This window comes from Haliotis asinina, chromosome 14, assembly GCF_037392515.1.
Source record: "Haliotis asinina isolate JCU_RB_2024 chromosome 14, JCU_Hal_asi_v2, whole genome shotgun sequence".
Lineage (NCBI taxonomy): Eukaryota > Metazoa > Mollusca > Gastropoda > Lepetellida > Haliotidae > Haliotis > Haliotis asinina.
The window spans coordinates 30,937,155-30,958,995 of NC_090293.1; the positions used below are offsets into that span (position 1 = coordinate 30,937,155).

The 21,841-nt window shown below is 41.3% G+C and overlaps 1 protein-coding gene across 3 annotated transcripts in view; it reads right to left on the reverse strand.

Annotated features, from left to right (window-relative positions):
* Window positions 1-21,841, reverse strand: part of LOC137261467 (liprin-alpha-1-like) — a 129,376-nt gene that overhangs the window by 42,690 nt on the left and 64,845 nt on the right. For all 3 annotated transcript variants that reach the window (XM_067799218.1, XM_067799216.1, XM_067799217.1), the window contains exons 3-4: window positions 20,926-21,090; window positions 7,255-7,329 (exon numbers count right to left, since the gene is read on the reverse strand). In XM_067799218.1, the coding sequence (XP_067655319.1) occupies window positions 7,255-7,329; window positions 20,926-21,090 (240 nt within the window). The remainder of the gene's footprint in view (window positions 1-7,254; window positions 7,330-20,925; window positions 21,091-21,841) is intronic.

Here is a 21,841-nt window from a genome sequence, read left to right on the forward strand (position 1 = left end):
CAATCATACTCTTTTCTTCAATGTGACACATGCTTTAACCACTAGGCTACCTCACAGCCCACCTATGTTAGAATTGGTCCTATGATTCAACCTATGAAAGTGAAAGATGTGACTTAACGGATTTAGAGAACACACTTGGTCAACAGACAACTGTCATATAATTGCAATATTGCAGAGTTTAAACAGTCTCAAAAACTCAACCAGACAAATCTGCATTGTAGATAAAGATTAGGCAACAAAGTGGGGTAAAATTAAAACTCAGATCCTGTGAAACTGACAGACATCCTGAAACACCAACTTCGCATTTTCATCAACTCACACCCCATATTTGACCATGAATTTCCCAAACGGCATATAACTATCAATAATGTGACCCATCAAGAGATCTGAGTGACTGCATGGAGATTCATAATGTATTGTGCAATGCTTGTACTAAGTCAGGACACTGTACCTGAAACCTCTAACTAACCACCTACATTAATATTGGCTTAAGGATTAGAGCCAAACAGTAAATCCCCCGCCCTCGGCTGTTTCAACGCTGACTGATGCTAGGATATGTAGCATGGTTCAAAACTTTTTATGTCAAGCTAAATGTCATCTGGAATTGTACGTGCCTTCTGATCTTTAGGGAGCCCTTGATTACCCGATTCAGGTTGAAGGGGCAATGTTTGATGAGTAATAAGTTTAGTGGACCACCTGGTTTGAGCAACGAGGGGGATCTTTGTGACGAATCCAGAGTTGGGGAGACTGGTAGGCTAGCATACCTTGACGCAGACATGCTATTTTTTGGTTTGATTGATCAGCGATCGGACATGTTTTACTAAAGACTTTCTTGTCTTCTCTATTTGTGGATCATAAAATATTGAAAGGTTTAATTCTAAATGAAAGAAATGAACTACGTCTATAATGAGTACATGGGGGTGGATGAAAGCTGTCGGATGGGTTTACATGCCGGTTTTTGTTATGCATTGTGAAGCATGATATGGATGGGACTACCTTGGTCGCGGGGGAGGGTTGTGTGTGACTCTCTGGACATTGGTTTGATGCCAACCGCCGAGATGTCAAAGAAGGGAGACAACAACAGCAAATATGACATGGAAGTGATCAAGACACCAACAGCAGAAATGGTATCATTAACAGTGATAATGTGGAAGCCAGTCATCAAAAGACATGACACCTTAACAGCAGAGGTGACAATGACATGAGAACAGTGGAGATGATATGGATGGTGAACCAGCAGCAGGAGAGATAACATGGATGGTGAACCAGCAGCAGGAGAGATGGCATGGATGGTGAACCACCAGTAGGAGAGATGGCATGGATGGTGAACCAGCAGCAGGAGAGATGGCATGGATGGTGAATCACCAATAGGAGAGATGAAATGGATGGTGAACCAGCAGCAGGAGAGATGACATGGATGGTGAACCAGCAGCAGGAGAGATGGCATGGATGGTGAACCAGCAGCAGGAGAGATGACACGGATGGTGAACCACCAGCAGGAGAGATGGCATGGATGGTGAACCACCAGCAGGAGAGATGGCATGGATGGTGAACCAGCAGCAGGAGAGATGGCATGGATGGTGAATCACCAATAGGAGAGATGAAATGGATGGTGAACCAGCAGCAGGAGAGATGACATGGATGGTGAACCAGCAGCAGGAGAGATGACACGGATGGTGAACCAGCAGCAGGAGAGATGACACGGATGGTGAACCAGCAGCAGGAGAGATGACATGGATGGTGAACCAGCAGCAGGAGAGATGACACGGATGGTGAACCACCAGCAGGAGAGATGACATGGATGGTGAACCAGCAGCAGGAGAGATGACACGGATGGTGAACCAGCAGCAGGAGAGATGACATGGATGGTGAACCACCAGCAGGAGAGATGACATGGATGGTGAACCAGCAGCAGGAGAGATGACACGGATGGTGAACCACCAGCAGGAGAGATGACACGGATGGTGAACCACCAGCAGGAGAGATGACACGGATGGTGAACCACCAGTAGGAGAGATGACATGGATGGTGAACCAGCAGCAGGAGAGATGGCATGGATGGTGAACCAGCAGCAGGAGAGATGACACGGATGGTGAACCACCAGCAGGAGAGATGGCATGGATGGTGAACCACCAGCAGGAGAGATGGCATGGATGGTGAACCACCAGTAGGAGAGATGGCATGGATGGTGAACCACCAGCAGGAGAGATGGCATGGATGGTGAACCACCAGCAGGAGAGATGGCATGGATGGTGAACCACCAGCAGGAGAGATGACACGGATGGTGAACCAGCAGCAGGAGAGATGACACGGATGGTGAACCACCAGCAGGAGAGATGGCATGGATGGTGAACCACCAGTAGGAGAGATGGCATGGATGGTGAACCACCAGCAGGAGAGATGGCATGGATGGTGAACCACCAGTAGGAGAGATGACATGGATGGTGAACCACCAGCAGGAGAGATGGCATGGATGGTGAACCACCAGCAGGAGAGATGGCATGGATGGTGAACCAGCAGCAGGAGAGATGGCATGGATGGTGAATCACCAATAGGAGAGATGAAATGGATGGTGAACCAGCAGCAGGAGAGATGGCATGGATGGTGAACCACCAGCAGGAGAGATGGCATGGATGGTGAATCACCAGCAGGAGAGATGGCATGGATGGTGAACCACCAGTAGGAGAGATGGCATGGATGGTGAACCACCAGCAGGAGAGATGGCATGGATGGTGAACCACCAGCAGGAGAGATGGCATGGATGGTGAACCACCAGCAGGAGAGATGGCATGGATGGTGAACCACCAGCAGGAGAGATGGCATGGATGGTGAACCACCAGTAGGAGAGATGACATGGATGGTGAACCACCAGTAGGAGAGATGGCATGGATGGTGAACCACCAGCAGGAGAGATGGCATGGATGGTGAACCACCAGCAGGAGAGATGGCATGGATGGTGAACCACCAGCAGGAGAGATGGCATGGATGGTGAACCACCAGCAGGAGAGATGGCATGGATGGTGAACCACCAGCAGGAGAGATGGCATGGATGGTGAACCACCAGTAGGAGAGATGGCATGGATGGTGAACCACCAGTAGGAGAGATGGCATGGATGGTGAACCACCAGCAGGAGACATGACACGGATGGTGAACCACCAGCAGGAGAGATGGCATGGATGGTGAACCACCAGTAGGAGAGATGGCATGGATGGTGAACCACCAGTAGGAGAGATGGCATGGATGGTGAACCACCAGCAGGAGACATGACACGGATGGTGAACCACCAGCAGGAGAGATGGCATGGATGGTGAACCACCAGCAGGAGAGATGGCATGGATGGTGAACCACCAGCAGGAGAGATGGCATGGATGGTGAACCACCAGCAGGAGAGATGGCATGGATGGTGAACCACCAGTAGGAGAGATGGCATGGATGGTGAACCACCAGCAGGAGAGATGGCATGGATGGTGAACCACCAGCAGGAGAGATGGCATGGATGGTGAACCAGCAGCAGGAGAGATGGCATGGATGGTGAACCACCAGTAGGAGAGATGGCATGGATGGTGAACCACCAGCAGGAGAGATGACATGGATGGTGAACCACCAGCAGGAGAGATAACATGGATGGTGAACCACCAGCAGGAGAGATGGCATGGATGGTGAACCACCAACAATAGATGACATGGATGGTGAACCAGCAGCAGTAGAGATGATGTGGATTGTGAACCATCAGAAGGAGAGATGACATGGATGTGAACCACCAACAGGAGAGATGATATGGATGGTGAATCACCAATAGGAGAGATGACATGGATGGTGAACCACCAGTAGGAGAGATGGCATGGATGGTGACCCACCAGCAGGAGAGATGACATAGATTGTGAACCACAAACAATAGGTGACATAGATGGTGAACCACAAACAGCAGAGATGACATGGATGGTGAACCACCAGTAGGAGGAATGATATAGATGGGGAACCACAAACAGGAGAGATGACACTAATGGTGAACCACCAGCAGGAGACATGACATGGATGGTGAACCACCAACAGCAGAGATGACATGGATGTGAACCACCAACAGGAGAGATGACATGGATGGTGAACCACCAACAGCAGAGATGACATGGATGGTGAACCACCAACAGCAGAGATGACATGGATGGTGAACCAGCAGCAGGAGACATGACATGGATGGTGAACCACCAACAGCAGAGATGACATGGATGTGAACCACCAACAGCAGAGATGACATGGATGGTGAACCACCAGTAGGAGAGATGGCATGGATGGTGAACCACCAGTAGGAGGAATGATATGGATGGTGAACCACCAACAGCAGAGATGACATGGATGGTGAACCACCAACAGCAGAGATGACATGGATGGTGAACCACCAACAGCAGAGATGACATGGATGTGAACCACCAACAGCAGAGATGACATGGATGGTGAACCACCAACAGCAGAGATGACATGGATGGTGAACCACCAACAGGAGAGATGACATGGATGGTGAACCACCAACAGCAGAGATGACATGGATGGTGAACCACCAACAGCAGAGATGACATGGATGGTGAACCAGCAGCAGGAGAGATGGCATGGATGGTGAATCACCAATAGGAGAGATGACATGGATGGTGAACCACCAGTAGGAGAGATGGCATGGATGGTGACCCACCAGCAGGAGAGATGGCATAGATTGTGAACCACAAACAATAGGTGACATAGATGGTGAACTTCAAACAGCAGCGATGACATGGATGGTGAACCACCGAGGGAAATGACAAGGATGTGAACCACTAAAACTAGTAACAGCAGAGATGACATGAAATGAACCACCAACGGCAGAGATGAACTTTCCCGCCAATCAGGCCATCCTGTGTCCTATCTCTGACTAAAAATGAATTCATTTAGGTAAAGACTAGATACACATCATCCAATGTACTTCAGAAACGTGAACGCTTTATTTCAAAAGTCTGTACATAGGCCATTGTCTTCTTGGCAATAGAGTGACAGTGGAGTTGTTTACCCTGTAATTTCAAACCTTGGTAAATGTGACTCGTCAAACTCACATCCACAGCTGATGCATGCATCCAGGCCCTGTTAACTCAACTCACCACTGTTCACGATCAAATATCAGATCTAATGGTATTACCGATGTCTTATACTTCTTAAAGCATTAATCATGCTTTCCCAACACCGACCATTGGGGATAAATTATTGATGAAAGGAAGAGGCAATTTAGATGTATTTGTTCCCCCGTAATGTCCGCGGGCAGCTCCCTAAATAAGCCATGATCACAGGGCACTCTGTGTCCATCGGTGCTGACAGGTAGTACGTGGGTTGATGAGTGCAGGTCGGCGAGACACTAACGACAGGTAGACAGGTGCATTCCAGCAAATGTATGTCTTTGATATTGATACTTGTAAGCAGTTTAGGCGGAATGGTGCATGCAGGAAAGTCTCAGGTAAATCTTTGTATCAGAACATTAACCTGTCACTGTCTACAGGTAAAGTAAGGTATACTGGTACACACAAGTATATCTACCTAGCTGTGTGCTGGTCAACAGATGACCATTGGTAAATCTACATAGTGGTGTGTGGACAAAAAGGTGTGATACACTGCACTGGTATACTTGTGCTGGTTGTGCTGGTGTCTACAGGTAGAGCCAGGAGCACATAGTAGATCTGCCTGGTTCTGTCTCCAGGTACAGTCTGGTATAAAGGTGCACACAGGCAGATCTGCTTGGTACTCTCTATAGGTAAAGTCAGGTGTACAGGTAAACATAGGCAGATCTGCATGGTACTCTCTACAAGTACAGTCAGGTGTACAGGTGAAAATAGGCAGATCTACCTGGTACTGTATGCAGTTACAGCCAGGTATACTCTCACAAACACATCCCCATTACGTGGTCCTCACCATCACATCCCCATTACGTTACATGAAAACAACAGAAAATACAAGGGACCTGAATTTGCAATCAAAGATGGCTTCCGTGAACACATGATAAATGATGTACACACAGATTTCCAAAAATGCAAATACTCTGTCATAATCAGCACATGAGAACTACTGACATCAGGTCCGATGTCCAATCATTATTAAAGGCTGCTTTATTCAACGCTGGGAGTAGTCAATCATCGCACACAGTTCTTACCAAACATTAACATCTGAAAGTCAAAATCGATACATGAAGCATACAAAAGGTGGAAATCGGCAATAAATCATGCCCATGGGAGGTAATTAGTGAGAATAAATAATCCTCCACAACAAAAATTGAATCAATGTTTATCACATGGAAAAGACAAGGTGTCAAGGCAAACAGTGCATGTTTCATCTGGCAACAGTCATGCCCAGGATGTTCACCAAACAATTTTAGTGATCAGCAAGGGCACAGTCAATTGGAAGTATATCATTACAAAATATCAATCATTACATCCAAGTGCAAACAACACGTTCTTATCAACAGGCAAAATGAATGTTTGTGTCAGAATCTGAACTTGAAGATGATAATGGGAAAATCTGGGGATGCCCATCCACGCCCATCCTTGATATCTCCACGGTATATGTTTCGATGAATCTCCCCTATACCCTTGATGCAGCCCAATAAATTTATTACCTCCCTTGGCCTGGGGTTCTGAGGGCACACTGAGACACAGGTTAATCTACCTGGTGACCTGCTGGCATACAGAGACACACAGGTAAATCTACCTGGTGACCTGACCAGCTGGCATACTGAGACACACAGGTTAATCTACCTGGTGACCTGACCTGCTGGCATACTGCGACACATAGGTAAATCTACCTGGTTACCTGACCTGCTGGCATACTCAGACACACAGGTAAATCTATCTGGTGACCTGCTGGCATACTCAGACACACAGGTTAATCTACCTGGTGACCTGCTGGCATACTGAGACTTACTGGTAAATCTACCTCTAACTTCACTGCAACTGAAAAATTGGTGCCAGTTGTGTTCATGAGGGAAAAACCTCTTAATTCACTGAACATGGACGCTGGTGCAAAGCCAGTCCATGGAGGAAGAACCGCTCAATTCATTGAGTCAGACTGTTTACAAAAAGCCTGGTGATCATGGAAAGTCATCTTGCTACAATGGACTAGACAGTCGTCCGCCCGACTTGTTCATGGCTGATGTGAGTTGGTCTTGACATGGTCCATTCAGATCAGAGAGCTACATCCTTATCAACAGGTGATGGTATGGGTGGAATATTAAAAACAATCCTTACCTCCTGGTTGGCTGATGCTAATTCCTCTTCTAACTGGGCCACTCGTTCCAATGCAACCCGTAGCCTTTCTCGAACCTGAAGGACAGAATCAAAGTATCTGTTAATGTTTGCATAATGTCTTAATATTGGTGTTTATCCTTATCCCTAAACAGAGCCTTCTTAAGACCATTAACTCAAGGTTTTGAGACAAAATGTAAGCACACAGAAAAAAAAAATGCTTTACATTCTCTTTCACAGTCAAAGAAGGGCAAAACACAGTACCAGCAAACGTGATTGAATTCAAATAACACCAGAGCAAGGCTGCATGAAAAAAATTAAATGTTTCTCGGGCACATTTAGTTCAAAAGTGGCAAGGGCAGTAGGACTTTAAAAAAATATATATATAGAAAAAAATGACAAAGGAGGAACACATTTTTTGCTGTTTTTTTTCTCTCACAGAAATACACCTTGGAGTGAGTGAGTGAGTTTAGTTTTACGTCGCACTTAGCAATATTCCAGCTATATGGCGACGGTCTGTAAATAATCGAGTCTGGACCAGACAATCCAGTGATCAACAACATGAGCATCGATCTGCGCAATGGGGAACCGATGACATGTGTCAACCAAGTCAGCTAGTCTGACCACCCGATCCCGTTAGTCGCCTCTTACGACAAGCATAGTCACCTTTTATGGCAAGCATGGGTTGCTGAAGGCCTATTCTACCCCGGGACCTTCACGGGTCTACACCTTGGAAAGTTAAGTATGTGTTAATGAGTTGTAGATTCAGTCGTGCCCATTCTTACAGTGGACAAATGCATGATTGCGATGTGACAAAGTCATATTTATTGATGTTGTAATAAAGAATTGTTACACCCACAAATAAAAGTGACACGTCGATGCCTGAGAAACATTTACTTTTTATATTTAGCCTAAAGTGAGGATGCTTGTAATTACATCATGAAATCAGACTTGTCGTTTTGATTTTTAACAGATGGAAAGTTAATTCTAAAATGAGCACTTATTAAGTGGGATAACAAAAAAACTTTGAACACAAAAAGATACAGAACAAAACCATTGACACATGGGTAGGCAAGAATGATATTATACTGACAAAAAATAAAATAATACAAATTACAAATTTGAAACTTTCTACCTAAAACACAAAAAGCTACAATTGATCAACAGAGTAGTAAATTTAATCCATTAATATTTACTTTCAATATAATGAATTAGTTGTGTTTTTGAGCCACTTTTAACAAAACCCAAGTAGTCAACATCCCAAACTGACTTCACACAATGTACTATGTCGGGGGACTGAACCTGGACCTTTTGCATGGTGAGCGAATGCTTTAACCACTAAATTACACCATCCCTCTCAGGAAATAAAGGTTTGAGTTTGTTTAAATTCAAGAATTCTCTTTTCAAAGAAGTCAGTGTCAACATGACCCATTGACTCCGTCACAAAGCCAATCAAGCCGCAGTCCAAGTCTGTGTTGTTTCAAGATGGTTACATTGACTGATGCCAAGATTAACAAGCTGTGTGCAATGTAACAACCCAGATGACCAAATGCGATCATCAATCTTGCCCACTGCTGCATATCAGCTGTCTTAAGGAATTCCATCCAAATGGCAAGACTACATCTACTTTCAAGGTGTACACAATGGAATAGCTTAATGACCGAATCTGCTTACATGGTGCCCTGTCAGTTCAAAGGCTTTTGAAAATGGGGATCTTACACTTCCATCGTCAGTTTCATGGCTATCAAGAACCACCAACAGTATCTTATGTAACAGTGACTTAACATCTTCTTTCCTGCTCAACACGAGCAATGGTTCAACAAGAGGCTCATTGGGAAACTGAATCATCATTTTGAGGTCCACAGCAGACTATACACTCTGAGACAATCGTGTTTTCAAAGCTAACAGTAAGAGCCTATCACAGTTCCAAACAAATTTATTAGGACACTTCTACTTCTTTAGCTTTTCAGGATGACTAGATTTATGTCCAGTACACAGTTCAGTAGATTGTTTATGATTCAAATTATGGACTAAGCTAATGCTACAAGATACCATAACACACTCCTGAAAACAAAAATAACTTACTATGTTTAAAACAGACAATCATGCTTGCCAAATTCAATTAGTTTCAAGGCAGCTTAAACTTTTAAGACCATTTCAAGGCACATTTAAATCAAAGGTCTTTTCAAAGCCAGACTACCATATCTAATGCTTTTTCAAGACAATCGTGACAAGAATGGCAATAGGAATGATGGAAAAGGTCAAACTTGAATTTTGGTAATTTTGCCAATAGTTTGACATTCCAAGTCTAAGAAAAACGTCTTTGACAATAAATTTACTCATTTCGTCTGGTATATAATAATTTCAGAGCAAAAGTACTTACCATTTTTTCAGAAGAAAATATTGGGAATTAAACATGTCATATTTCAGCCCATCCCCAGACAGTTGACAGTTAATGTAATTTCAATGACGGGTCTATTTATTGTGAAATGAACTGGACATACAACACATGTCATATTTGAGATTTCACATTGTGTAATCATGAACTGGACATACATGCTATGTTAGTGGCATAGAATAAGGACAATATTGGGATGGGGAGGCAGCGTTGATGCAAATACTTCACATGGGGGGGCATGGTGGGTGAGCTGGCTAAAGCGCCCGACTAGTGATCCATCGAGGTTGAGGTGTCCGGATCGAGCCCACCTGTGACCGGGTGTAAAAACATTTGAGTCAACTTTGTGTGCAGACTCTTTCAGTGTTGTCACAACCCCTAGTGTACAGTACACAACCCTGTGCACTTAAAAGAAACCACGACTCCGTTGGTATATGACCAGATGGTGACCACATGAACACATGCATTCACCTAGTTGTGGGTACTGCAACATGCAGTAAACTTGGACAAAGTGCTCTGACTTTGTGTCCCAGTCCACCAAGCTGTCAACTGGGTACCTCGTTAGGACGAGAGAGCCACAACAAACTTGGTGTGCCTAGTGGCAGCAAGAGTTGTATCAGGGAGTTGAGATTGAAATATGAAGTGCTGTTGAGATTGACATCCAGTAATCGAGGGAAAAATACCAGTGCCTTGAGCATGCACTAGTGTGTGGATATGTGCGCTATATAAATATCCTATATCTATCTATATCTATCTATGAAGATCCTGACACAGGTAAGGGAAGCAACTCAGCACACTGCTATGCAATCAACTACAGAATCCCTATGTAGAAATACTTATAAGAAAAAACTTTGTAAACTGAAAATCTACACATTAATATGGTTCTGAACAGAGAGAGAAGTGCGAACCAACAAATTAATAGCCTAAACTCATAATGACAGCCAGCAAGGAACAAGATTCTGCAAAGATTTGTGAAAATAGCCCTCCACCCCTTCGTGCAATGGCAACCAAAGAACTAGATTCAATCAATACTCAAAGTGAGGTTTATAAATCAGGTAGTCCAACAACATTACTACAAGATTATCCTAATTGCAGTGGGATAAAGAAATTTCTATTTTCGACCTGCAATTCTCAATAGAAGAATCAGGGGACATTATCGAGCACTCTCTAGTGCAGGAGATACATAGATGACAGTCTGATATTAAAATCTTTCAATCCAAGGAATTCAATTTACTCCGATTGTCTGTTAGCCCTGACAGCTTGGAAAATGCTTCTTCTGGCTACTTTCCTAAAAATTTGTTTTCTCAACAAGTTTGTGTCATAAGTATATCGCCATCTTTATTCACTTCATTCATATCCTGATGAGTGAGCTAAATGCTGGTTTGAGTGAGTGAGTGAGTGAGTGAGTGAGTGAGTGAGTGAGAGTGAGTGAGTGAGTGAACACCTGATGGGTTGAGTGAGATGGGCACACACTGATTTGAGTTTGTGAGTTCATGTCCTGATTTGGTAAGTGAGTTGGGCTAAACACTGAAACACTGATTTGAATGAGTGTGTGAGCGAGTTTCATACTCTTAAATTTAAGAGTCTGCTAGTCAAGTTTCACACTCTTTGTAAGGGCAGTTCAGTTAAAGGGAACAGGATAATACTGCTAACAAGAGGACGTATGATTAGCAAGTTTTTGGCTCCTTGTAGGACACTTGGGTTACAATAATGAGTGAGGTTTCTAATCCGAGTAAGAGCACTTCAATTAGGGTAAATCTGGGTGTCAATCCACAATCATTGGATCCTAACTCTACCAAGGGATGCAACTCTGCGTAATTCAGAATATGAGGATCTTTTCATTATTTCGAACTTGTGCATGAACAGGGACCCAAATAATTTCAGGAAATGTACCAACTGGCAAAAACAAAACCAGACCATCTACAAGATAAATCAATGCATCAACCATCCTGCTACTGAACTCTTCTATTTTCATCCACTGTTTGCACTTAGATGACACCATCTTGTTTAATCTCGTCTGTCACCATCAACATCTGTTTCCCATGGGCCGATGACCACAAACGTCAATTACACCTAACAGTGTCCTGTCATCCACCACCGTTCCCTCTTGACCAATCACATATTGATCAGATATTCCGCCAACACAATACTAAAACCACATTCCCCTTGTCCATGCTGACCCATAACTGATTAATCAGCAAATTACTGGTCATCGATTCCTGATGACCACTGTCTCAGAAATCAATGTTCAGGATGATTTGATCGGTCAACCGATAAAAATGTCTTTTGATCAGGACTACTCTTTCAATTAATGAACAAATATGAAATATTGCAACCATGAAACAACAACCCTCTTCACCATGTCAGCGCCTGGTCAAGAAGCTTGAATTCAATATTGAACCACATCATGTTTTCCTAGACTGAAGAATTTAGGTCAATTACGTTTAATCCAACTTTACATGATCACACTTTGAAAATGATGCATTAGTTCACGAAGGTAGATACAAGCTTCGCCTGTCGATAAAGAGCATAATTGATCGTGGCTTTGTTCCCAGAAGAAATAATTCCAGACAAACATTTCTGACTTTTAGCCGATTCTTGAGTTAAACTGCACAAATAGCTGAGTGAAATTAGTTTGAAAATGTCACTTGCACGAAGTGCGCATAATTCCTAGCATGACACAATCATCATTAGACGCAGCCCTGCCTCGCGTGTTGTTTTAGGCCAATCACGGACACTTCAGAGAGCTTTCTCCGTGACATTAAACGCAAAGCTTTGGAAACAATGGAGGCCAGGAAAATGGATAGAGTAAGATGACTTCAAATTGACATGGCAATTGGCTCCACTTGGAAATGTCTGCGGCACAAAGTTATAACACTGAAAACTGATGCCGATAGTTTTACTGTATGCACCCAATGAAAAATTTCCCCCTTGGAAAGATAATATTTTATACTACTTTCCTGATGATCAGGTCAACTTGTTTGGTCTTAGATCAAATACCTTGATTTACATAAGTCAAAAAGAGGGAAAAAATGTAAAATGTAAAATGTAAAATTGAACTTGAAACTGGAAACTCAATGTTATCAAGATTTAATTATTTATTTCAAATCACTGAAAGAAATCTATTTCAGCAGCTGAACTTAATCAGAAAGATAGAAGGGTGACTTAATAAATTGGCATGTTCAAATTTGTTTCCTTGATTTTTTTAATCATCAAAATTGATTTTTCAATTATATACTTACTGACCATCAAATCTACCAAAAAAACTCTCAGTGAGTGAACATAGTTATAGCTTCGAGCTTTATTCCATCAATATTATGGCGGTGGATACCAGAAATGGGCTTCACACATTGTACCCTGTGGGGAATTGAACACATGTCTTTGGCATGATGAGCAGTTGCTTTAACCATTTGGCCACACCTCTGCACCTAAACTATAGAGATCAACAATAACATGACTGAGTGAGCGATTGTGGGAAAAAGTGAGAGTGAAGTGAGAGTATGTAGGTTGGTGGGTGCTAGGGTGAGTGAGTAAGTGAGTGAGTAAGTGAGTAAGTGAGTGAGTGAGTGATTGTAAGAAAAAGTGAATGAGAGTGAAGTGAAAGCATGTAGGTTGGTAGTTGCTAGGGTGAGTGAGGGACTGAGTGAGTGAGTGAGAAAAAGTGAGAAAAAGTGAGAGCGTAGGTTGGTGGGTGCTAGGGTGAGTGAGTGAGGGACTAAGTGAGTGAGAAAACGTGAGTGAGAGTGAAGTGAGAGAGCGTAGGTTGGTAGTTGCTAAGGTAAGTGACGGACTGAATGAGCGAGTGAGAAAAAGTGAGTGAGAGTGAAGCAAGAGCACATAGATTGGTGGGTGCTAGGGTGAGTGAGTAAGTGACTAAGTAAGCGAGTGTGAGAAAAAGTGGATCAGGGTGACGTGAAAGAGCAAGGGTTGGTGGGTGCTAGGGTGAGTGAGTGAGTGAGTGAGTGAGTGAGTGAGTGAGTGAGTGATGAATTCACTTCCAGTTGCAACACTTTCTACTGATCAGTAACATGTCTGATGTTAAGGTATTGACTGAACTTTCTTCATGTTATCAGTATCACCAACCACAGACAGAAAACCTATCAAAGAAGACAAGGGATCAGATTTATTGTCAATATAGCATCATCAACTTGTGGAACTGAGGTATAATTCTCTGGTAGAAAAAAAAATACTTTTCCAACCCTCAACTCTTCCAATATATGTTTGAAAAAAAAATCTCAATTCATTAGTTAAGCAACAAAGATTTCACACAAGGCGCTATGAGGAATTCAGATCAAAGCCAGCGACCCTCTTCAAGGGACAGCAAATAAATCTTGTTCTAACAATCCCAGAGAGCACAGAATTATTGAATCCCCATTTTTACAACCTTCAAGTAGCAACATGGCATGGAGGAAGATCAAGTGAGCTATGAATCTCTATAAAAGAATTGAATCCATTAGCAAATAAACAATCAAAATCGCGATAAGTCGTTTAAAAAGCCCTCTACCTAACAACGCTATCTTGACCTTTCAAAACTGAGTGAGTGAATGTTGTTTGATGCATTTGATACTCAAGCTGTAATTTATCATGGCTATGTATATCTGTTTGTTGTTTTGCCCCGAACATATTCTGCAACTTACTCAGCTTTAGCTGCAGTGGGATAGCCTTGTGGTTAAAGTGTTAACTCATTACTCTGAAGACCTGGGTTTGATTTCCCACAAGACATGTGTACAAGGCATTTCTGGTGACCTGTACCGTGACAATGCTCTGGAGACCTGTGCCCAGATTTTCGAAGTTCTCTTAGCGCTTAGACAGTCGTAAGTGGCATATATTAACATTAACTTATGACTATCTTAGCGCTAACAGAGCTTCGAAAATCTAGGCCCTGGGTTTGATTTCCCACAAGACATTTGTACAAGGCATTTCTGGTGACCTGTACCGTGATAATGCTGGGATACTTCTAAAAGTGGCTAAAAGTAAACTCACTCACTCACTTAACTGTGTTGTGTCATCAATGTTTAAATTTGTTTGAAATCTGTTGAAACAGTTGTTTGTATGTATTTACTCACAAATGTGCACAATAACGATTAAGTTGTTTGTTTGTTGTTTAATACCACACTCAGCAAATATTTCGGCTATATGGTGTAGGTTTGTAAATAATGAAATCTAGTCCAGACAATCCAATGATCAGAATCATGAGCACTGATGTTCGCAATTGAGATACAATGACATGTGCCAACTAAGTCATTGAGCCCAACCACCTGATCCTGTTAGTTGTTGCTTACGACAAGCATAGATCACTTAAGTTCTTATTTCTGACACAAAAAATAGGTTTTCCTCTTGGTCATAAAGACTAAGTTCTAATTTCTGACATTGTAAAAACATTTCTCTTTAGGTCATTATTAGTGAGGTGTTATTTCAGACACCATGTAAGGGTTCCACCATTTTTGAATTTGAACACCAATTAAACACCCTACATTAGAACACCATCAGTACACAGACTTTATATTCTGACCACCATGAGACTTACGCAACTGAACAGGAAAAAAAATTATCACATTTGAACACCTACTGAGTGAGTGAGTTCAGTTTTAGAATGCTTTGTGCAGTATTACAGCAATATCACAGCTAGGGAACACCATAAATGGGCTTCAGACACTGTATCCATGTCGGGAATCGAAACTGTGTCTTTGACACGATGTACAAACACCTTAACTACTGGGCTATCCAACTGCCCCATTAAACACCTACAAAATTATTGATGTTTTCCCCTATTTAACATCCCAACGTGGAATGTGGGCACCGTATTTAAATACAAAGAATGGATTTCACATTGAACCCAGCTTGGTTCTGTCAAGAACACCTCTAGTTTGGTCAACAAACATCTACAGATTACCATCAAGGACAAGTGTTGTATCTGGATTCAAGGAATGCTCTTTAGCATGACATTTCCTCCTATGGACAATCTACCACCATGTCCCTAAAAGGAAATCAACATGCATTACTCTGCCAAATACTAATTAATTCTTATGATCTATGTTCAAAGAAAACACAACTAAATCATTATCAAAAGAAATATGTGAATATCAAGGCTTTGTCAACAATGCTAAAAATAATTTTTCTGACTTCTGTAAATGTCAGGCTTGCTGCAGCTTATATTCCTCGCTGTCCTTCACAGATGTCATAGGTGCCACATTGATCTTTATTGATTGACTCTTTCCGAAGAATTAAATACCAAGTTGCGATGACAGTTATGCCGTAAGCATGAATTTCGCATGGGTGTCACCTGGTAAATCACTGATCACAGGGACGTGTCATGGACGTAGATGCTTAATGTCACAACTAATTAGCTGCCTCAAAAAGATGATAGCTATCGGATTCACGTAACGCTTCAGTGTAGGTATCAGTAGAGCATAATGAAACCAAATTAACCAGTTCTCCTTGATTGGAATTGTCATCTTGTTACATCATTGCATGTGGTTTCTCAACCCAGTCTCTTAACAGTTAAACAGAAATACTTCATCAATATTAGCAGGAGTTCAAAAACCCCATCACCCGATACCCAGGACAAGTTTTCATTTCGGGTAATCAAATAATGGTATCTTACTTGTCCGTGGACTACTAGATAATGTCCACTTATGGTTTCAAACTGCAAATAAATGTGGATTTCATTTCATACCTGCTCATAATGAAGCTATTACATTTCTCAATAATAGTAATTTACAACTATTGTTCTTTGATATTTATCACTCTTCGATAAATAGTCCAGTAAACATTAACATCAAACACTGTCATAAAATCAAGGCAAGTGGAAAATTAGTCAGTACAAATTACTTTCTTGAAGTCACTCGCCCTGTGGCAAGTCACTTTTAAAAAAAATTCAACCCCTGATAAGGAATAATCAAAGGCCTACAAAAATGATTCCTTGAAATTGTGGGGTAGTGGGGTATCCTAGTAGTGAAAGCGTTCGTTCATCCTAGTAGTGAAAGCGTTCGTTCATGATGTCAAAGACCTGAGTACTATTGCCCCCTTGGGTAGAATGTGTAAAGCTCCTTTCTGGTGTCCGCCACTGTGATATTGCTGCAACATTGCAGAACGCCACATAAAACTCACTCACTCCTCGAAATTGCCATGCGAGGGAATAATTCTGAATTTCAATTTGGAAATGAAATCATGATCATATCAACAGCCGACATTTACAAAGAATGTCAAGATGTGCGGTTTTCCAATTTATATCATTTTCAGAGAGGACGCAAATGGAGGACTATATTTAATGGAACAAGTCAACTGAAAGCCAGGTATCCAGTCCCTTTGTGACGAAGGACTGGGCACAATGCATTTAATATCTGATAAGGGAAGAAAATATCAGCGTGGCCATCAACTTGAAATCTGTGAAATGTCTCCACAATAAGCCCTTGACATCAAGCGCAGAAAGTGTCTGCCACTCTTCAGCTTGGGAGACAGAAATAGACTTTGTGAGGAAAGACCAATAGACTTCACAATATCAACAACAATCTGTCGCATTTACATTTTCATTACATCAGAATTGCTTTGACCTTATTGGGATGGATAATAATGGAGTTCAACAGACAATGAAAGCCCTGGTCATTTACTCAGGCTCCTGCTCATGGTACTGCCAAAACCATGAGCGATCAGCTGAATCAACAACATGTGAATATTGTTTTAAGTAGTTTTTATACAACTTTCAACAATATTCCAGCAATATCATGGTAGAGGGTCATCAGAAATGCTTTTACATATTGTACACATGTGATCTTCATAATTAACAACTAGGCCACCTCAAGGCTGCAAATATTGTTCTTTCAACCACTCTGAATACTACATAAAGGTACAATACTTTAAAAACTACAGTTTGGAGTCAGCAGAATGACTGAATGAAATATTCTACCACAGAATATTAACATGAAGACACAGTCATCAATATCCCCCGCATTACCTCAAATTTCAGGCGCAGTCAAACTTGTTGCCATGGAAACGCCACAAATATTTTATTCAGAATTCCAAAACTATCAAAAGGCACAAATACACCACTAGACAAATATATGTGTCAAGTTTGGTGAAGAAATACTGAACGGTTTTAGAGTTCTGCTCCAGAAAAGATAAATGTGCACGGATGGACGGACAGACAGGGTGCATTTTAATACCCCCTGCAAAATGTGTTGTGGGGGATGATAATTAACCCTGTCTGTTGCATTTTCATCTTTAATCTGTAAAACATATATACTGACGTCTCCCATATTTACTATTCTGCGTAAAACTAACAATTTTACAAGAACTTGAAAAAAATGGCTTGTCTACTTTCCATTCTCCCCATGAAAAGTAGTAACACTCAAAATCTGTATATTCAATGGTCCCTCTTAAAACCTGAATGCTTATATGACCGCACAGTAGGGATGCACATTCAATAAGGCCAGACCACTTTAAATTCTTGGTGTATAAATCTGTTGGTCATATTTTTCAAGAATAAGAAAACGAAAAAAACTTATTCACCCCTGTCCCCTTCCCCTTCATAATGATAATGTAATATAAGTGGAATACTCTTAAAATCAGTGTGAAACCTAAACCCACTCTACTTATTGTTAGTAGAAAGTGCTTTTTTAAAAACAAAATTCCCTTCTTCTCCTTAGGTTTTCTAAGGAAACCAGAAACAAAATTGGTCTGGCCTCAAAAGTCAGGGTTATGGATTCTGAATAGACAAAATATGACTGAAAACTTTTCAAACTCTTACAACTTCTTTTCACCCCCCATCTTCCCCTCCCAAAGCAGAAACAACCCCAAACGCATATTCCACGGTCGTCATTCATCTATGAAAATTTGGCAATCATCAGGACTACGTACACATGTACACTTACAAGACGATTGTTATTAAAAAAACAACTGCCAAAGATAATTTCTACCAAGATGCTCATTTGTCTCTGGCAAGAACCTATCTTGTCCATAGAAATCAAATACTAGTGACTGTGGGGACAAAAATGATATTAGTTACACTGAGCGAGATAGTGAGTGAGTTGGTGAGTGAGGTTTTATACTGTTTTTAGCAATATTCCAGCAATATCATGACAGGGGACACCAGAACACGGCTTCACACATTGTACTCATGTGGAGAATTGAACCCTGTTCTTCCGTATGAGGAGCGACCGCTTCAACAACACAGCTAACTCAAGGCCACTGTTTACACGGTGAGTGTTAAAGGTTATTCAGCAGTGTTGGGGCTGTACTTGTATCAGCAAAACAGAAAACTTTGAAAATGTTACCATTAGGTTTTACCAAGGACTTGTTTCATTTCAAATATGTCCGCCTCATAGTACATGAAAATCCTACACAAAGCATGACATCAACATGTGACAATTTTGTTTATACCAGTGATGAATGTGTTATTTGATAAGTACAGTTAGCAAACACTTCCGTGTGGCGCTTCCCTTTCGATATTACACCACCTCATCCCTCCTCAAATTTTTATTGCAAATTTACATCGATCTCAAAAATGGTCAAAATGAAACCAAAAACATTCTCATGTCTGACATCACCAGATTTTCCAAGTATGTACAAGTACAATGTCACAGTTACAGCAAGAAAAGTTTGTATTTTTTTCCAATGACTGAGGCCACTTGTGTAAACATCGCCGGGAGGTGCTGTTATGGTTTGTGAACAGGATTTACAGTGTCCGGACAGTAAAGCAATTTACTGTTTATTTTACTGATTGGTTATAACTATTTAGCATCCGGTTCCAGAAACTGAATTTCCAGATTATCGAGGCAAATTATATAGGCACTGATTGGTAACAAGCTGAAATCGTCCAGGAGGTAAGACATCTGGATTATCAGTGTCCAGACTAACGAGGCTTCACTGTAGATCCTGTTGTTACAAAGGGAGGTCAAAATGTATGGGAAAGAGACATTCAGGTCACCCATAACACAATAATTCTGATATCCCTTTCTATAACTGTGCCATACGCTTCTTCTCCAAACATGGCATATTATAAATGAGTGCCTCCATATTCTCCAAAATTAGAGTAAATAAAAATAAACAACACAAACACAAACACAAAAAAAAAACATCTTGCCTAAAAAGAAAGAGGCACATAAAAAATGATGGCAGATTCAGAATGCAAGTTGGTGATGAATGAATTAAAATGTTCGAAGCAAAAGATAAACTCACCAATTATCCAACGACACCAAAAACACTACATGACACCACTTTCATCTTAAAGTTACCAGAGTCTGAACTGAACCACCTTGATAATTACAAACATCCCATGATGTGTTTATTTTTGTTAGTATAAGATTACCTGGCTCTGAGTGCATCTAGCTGACATGGAAGTTTGGAGTTATCTCCCTGTGATAGAACTCTTTATGAAAAAGGTGTGAAAAGTAGCACATGTCACCAGACTGTGAAGTAATTGATGATAAATGAGATACAGTGCGATTTAGTTCAAAGGATCTTCCAAGAAACTTATTTCCTTGTCTAAAGGAATAATTGGTCAATGTCATGCAGCTGACTGACAAAAAGGAGCAAAGGTGGTACTTCAGCGTCAATTGAATTTCACGCCTGAAATTTCTATTTTACTGTCTGTGGTTTATCTTTTTAGAAATTCAGGTCCATAATTTCTACTGTCAAGGTAAAAGCAGTTACCATTAAATGTTTTCTTTGGAGAATTCCCATTATACTTAGACAGGCGTGCTAGTAATTTTTATATATACTGCTGAAATTTTGTTTTTGAAATTCACATGATTTTTATTACAACTTTAGTCAATCCGTCACGATCTGATAAGAACAATAAAATATCAGGTGTTCTTTTCAAGTGTACAGTCACTGTGTGTGATTTCTGTAAGATTATGTGTAATTCTTTGATTGATCAATCTAGGCAGTTTACTTCATTCAAAATTCATTTAAAGAATGTGTGTTTAATCTTAAGATTATGTTCTGTATGCTATGTACAAAAATAAAAAACAAGCACAAAAAATTAAAGGCCTTCTAATTTTTTCTTTACAATGAGCAAAAATTGAAAAAAAATAATCTTCTGAGAATGAAGAACAAGATCAAGCCAAAATTCAACATTTTGGCACTAACACGGATTCATTTTGAGGAAATGAGGGTTCTGAAAAGAGTCGTCATGCACCATTTGGTCCAATACTGACCTCTGTTAAATGAACATAGGATTGCAGAATTCAAATTTTCCAGCAAAAAAAATGACTCTAAGCAAACACCCTAACTATACAACTCTGGTTGCACCTGTGGTAACAATAAAAATGTGTACTCACTTTTTCATCTAAGGCTTTATGATGTTCGAACAGAGACTTGAGAGCCTTGAGCACCTCGACCTCGCTTGAGACCCCTGCTGGAGAAGACGCTTGTCGCTTGACGACAGTCATCCTGAGTGACCGCTCGTGACGAGAGACAAGGCACTCGAGGTGCTCCAATAGAAGCTGAAAATGGGAAAGGTTAAAATATGTATGTAAGTTGCGACAGTTATGTAAAGCTGAACCTAAACACCGTTCTGTAGCTCACCTACACAGTTCCACATAGGGATGGTTTGTTTGTTTATAGCTGCACTCAGCAATATCCCAGCCATATGGTAGCGGTCTGTAAGTAATTGAGCCTGGATCAGACAATCCAATGATCAACAGCATGATGTCGATCTATGCAAGGCATCATTGTTCTAACCCCTGTCCCTCTTTTCCCCTGATAGGGGGATGGGTGCTAGAAAGGTGGAGTCCTACGCAACTGCTATACAATGACACATCGACCAAGTCAGTAAGCCTGACCATCCAGCCCCCTTGGTTGCCTCTATGACCAGCATGTGTTATTGAAGATCACTTCTAACTTTGATCTTCATGATTGTGCTCACTTGGATATAAATACAGTTCCACACCCAGATGAGTACTGGCGGTTCAGTATATGGTGAAACACAATGCTATGTGGGAGACGTATCACAATATTGTTTTATTATTATCAAAAGCAAAATGAAATATAACTGCATGATCTGAACTCCATAAATAGAGAAAAACACGATTTTAGTGCTAGTATGACTAATGAGGCACCCATCTTTTAGAACCAGAAATGTTTAGAAAAGTGCATGCACATATGGGAAGTGACTGCGAATACTTTTCTGAACTTTCCAGCCATTCACTGCATATATGAAAAATACGACCAGGCGGACTGTTCATCAATATGCAC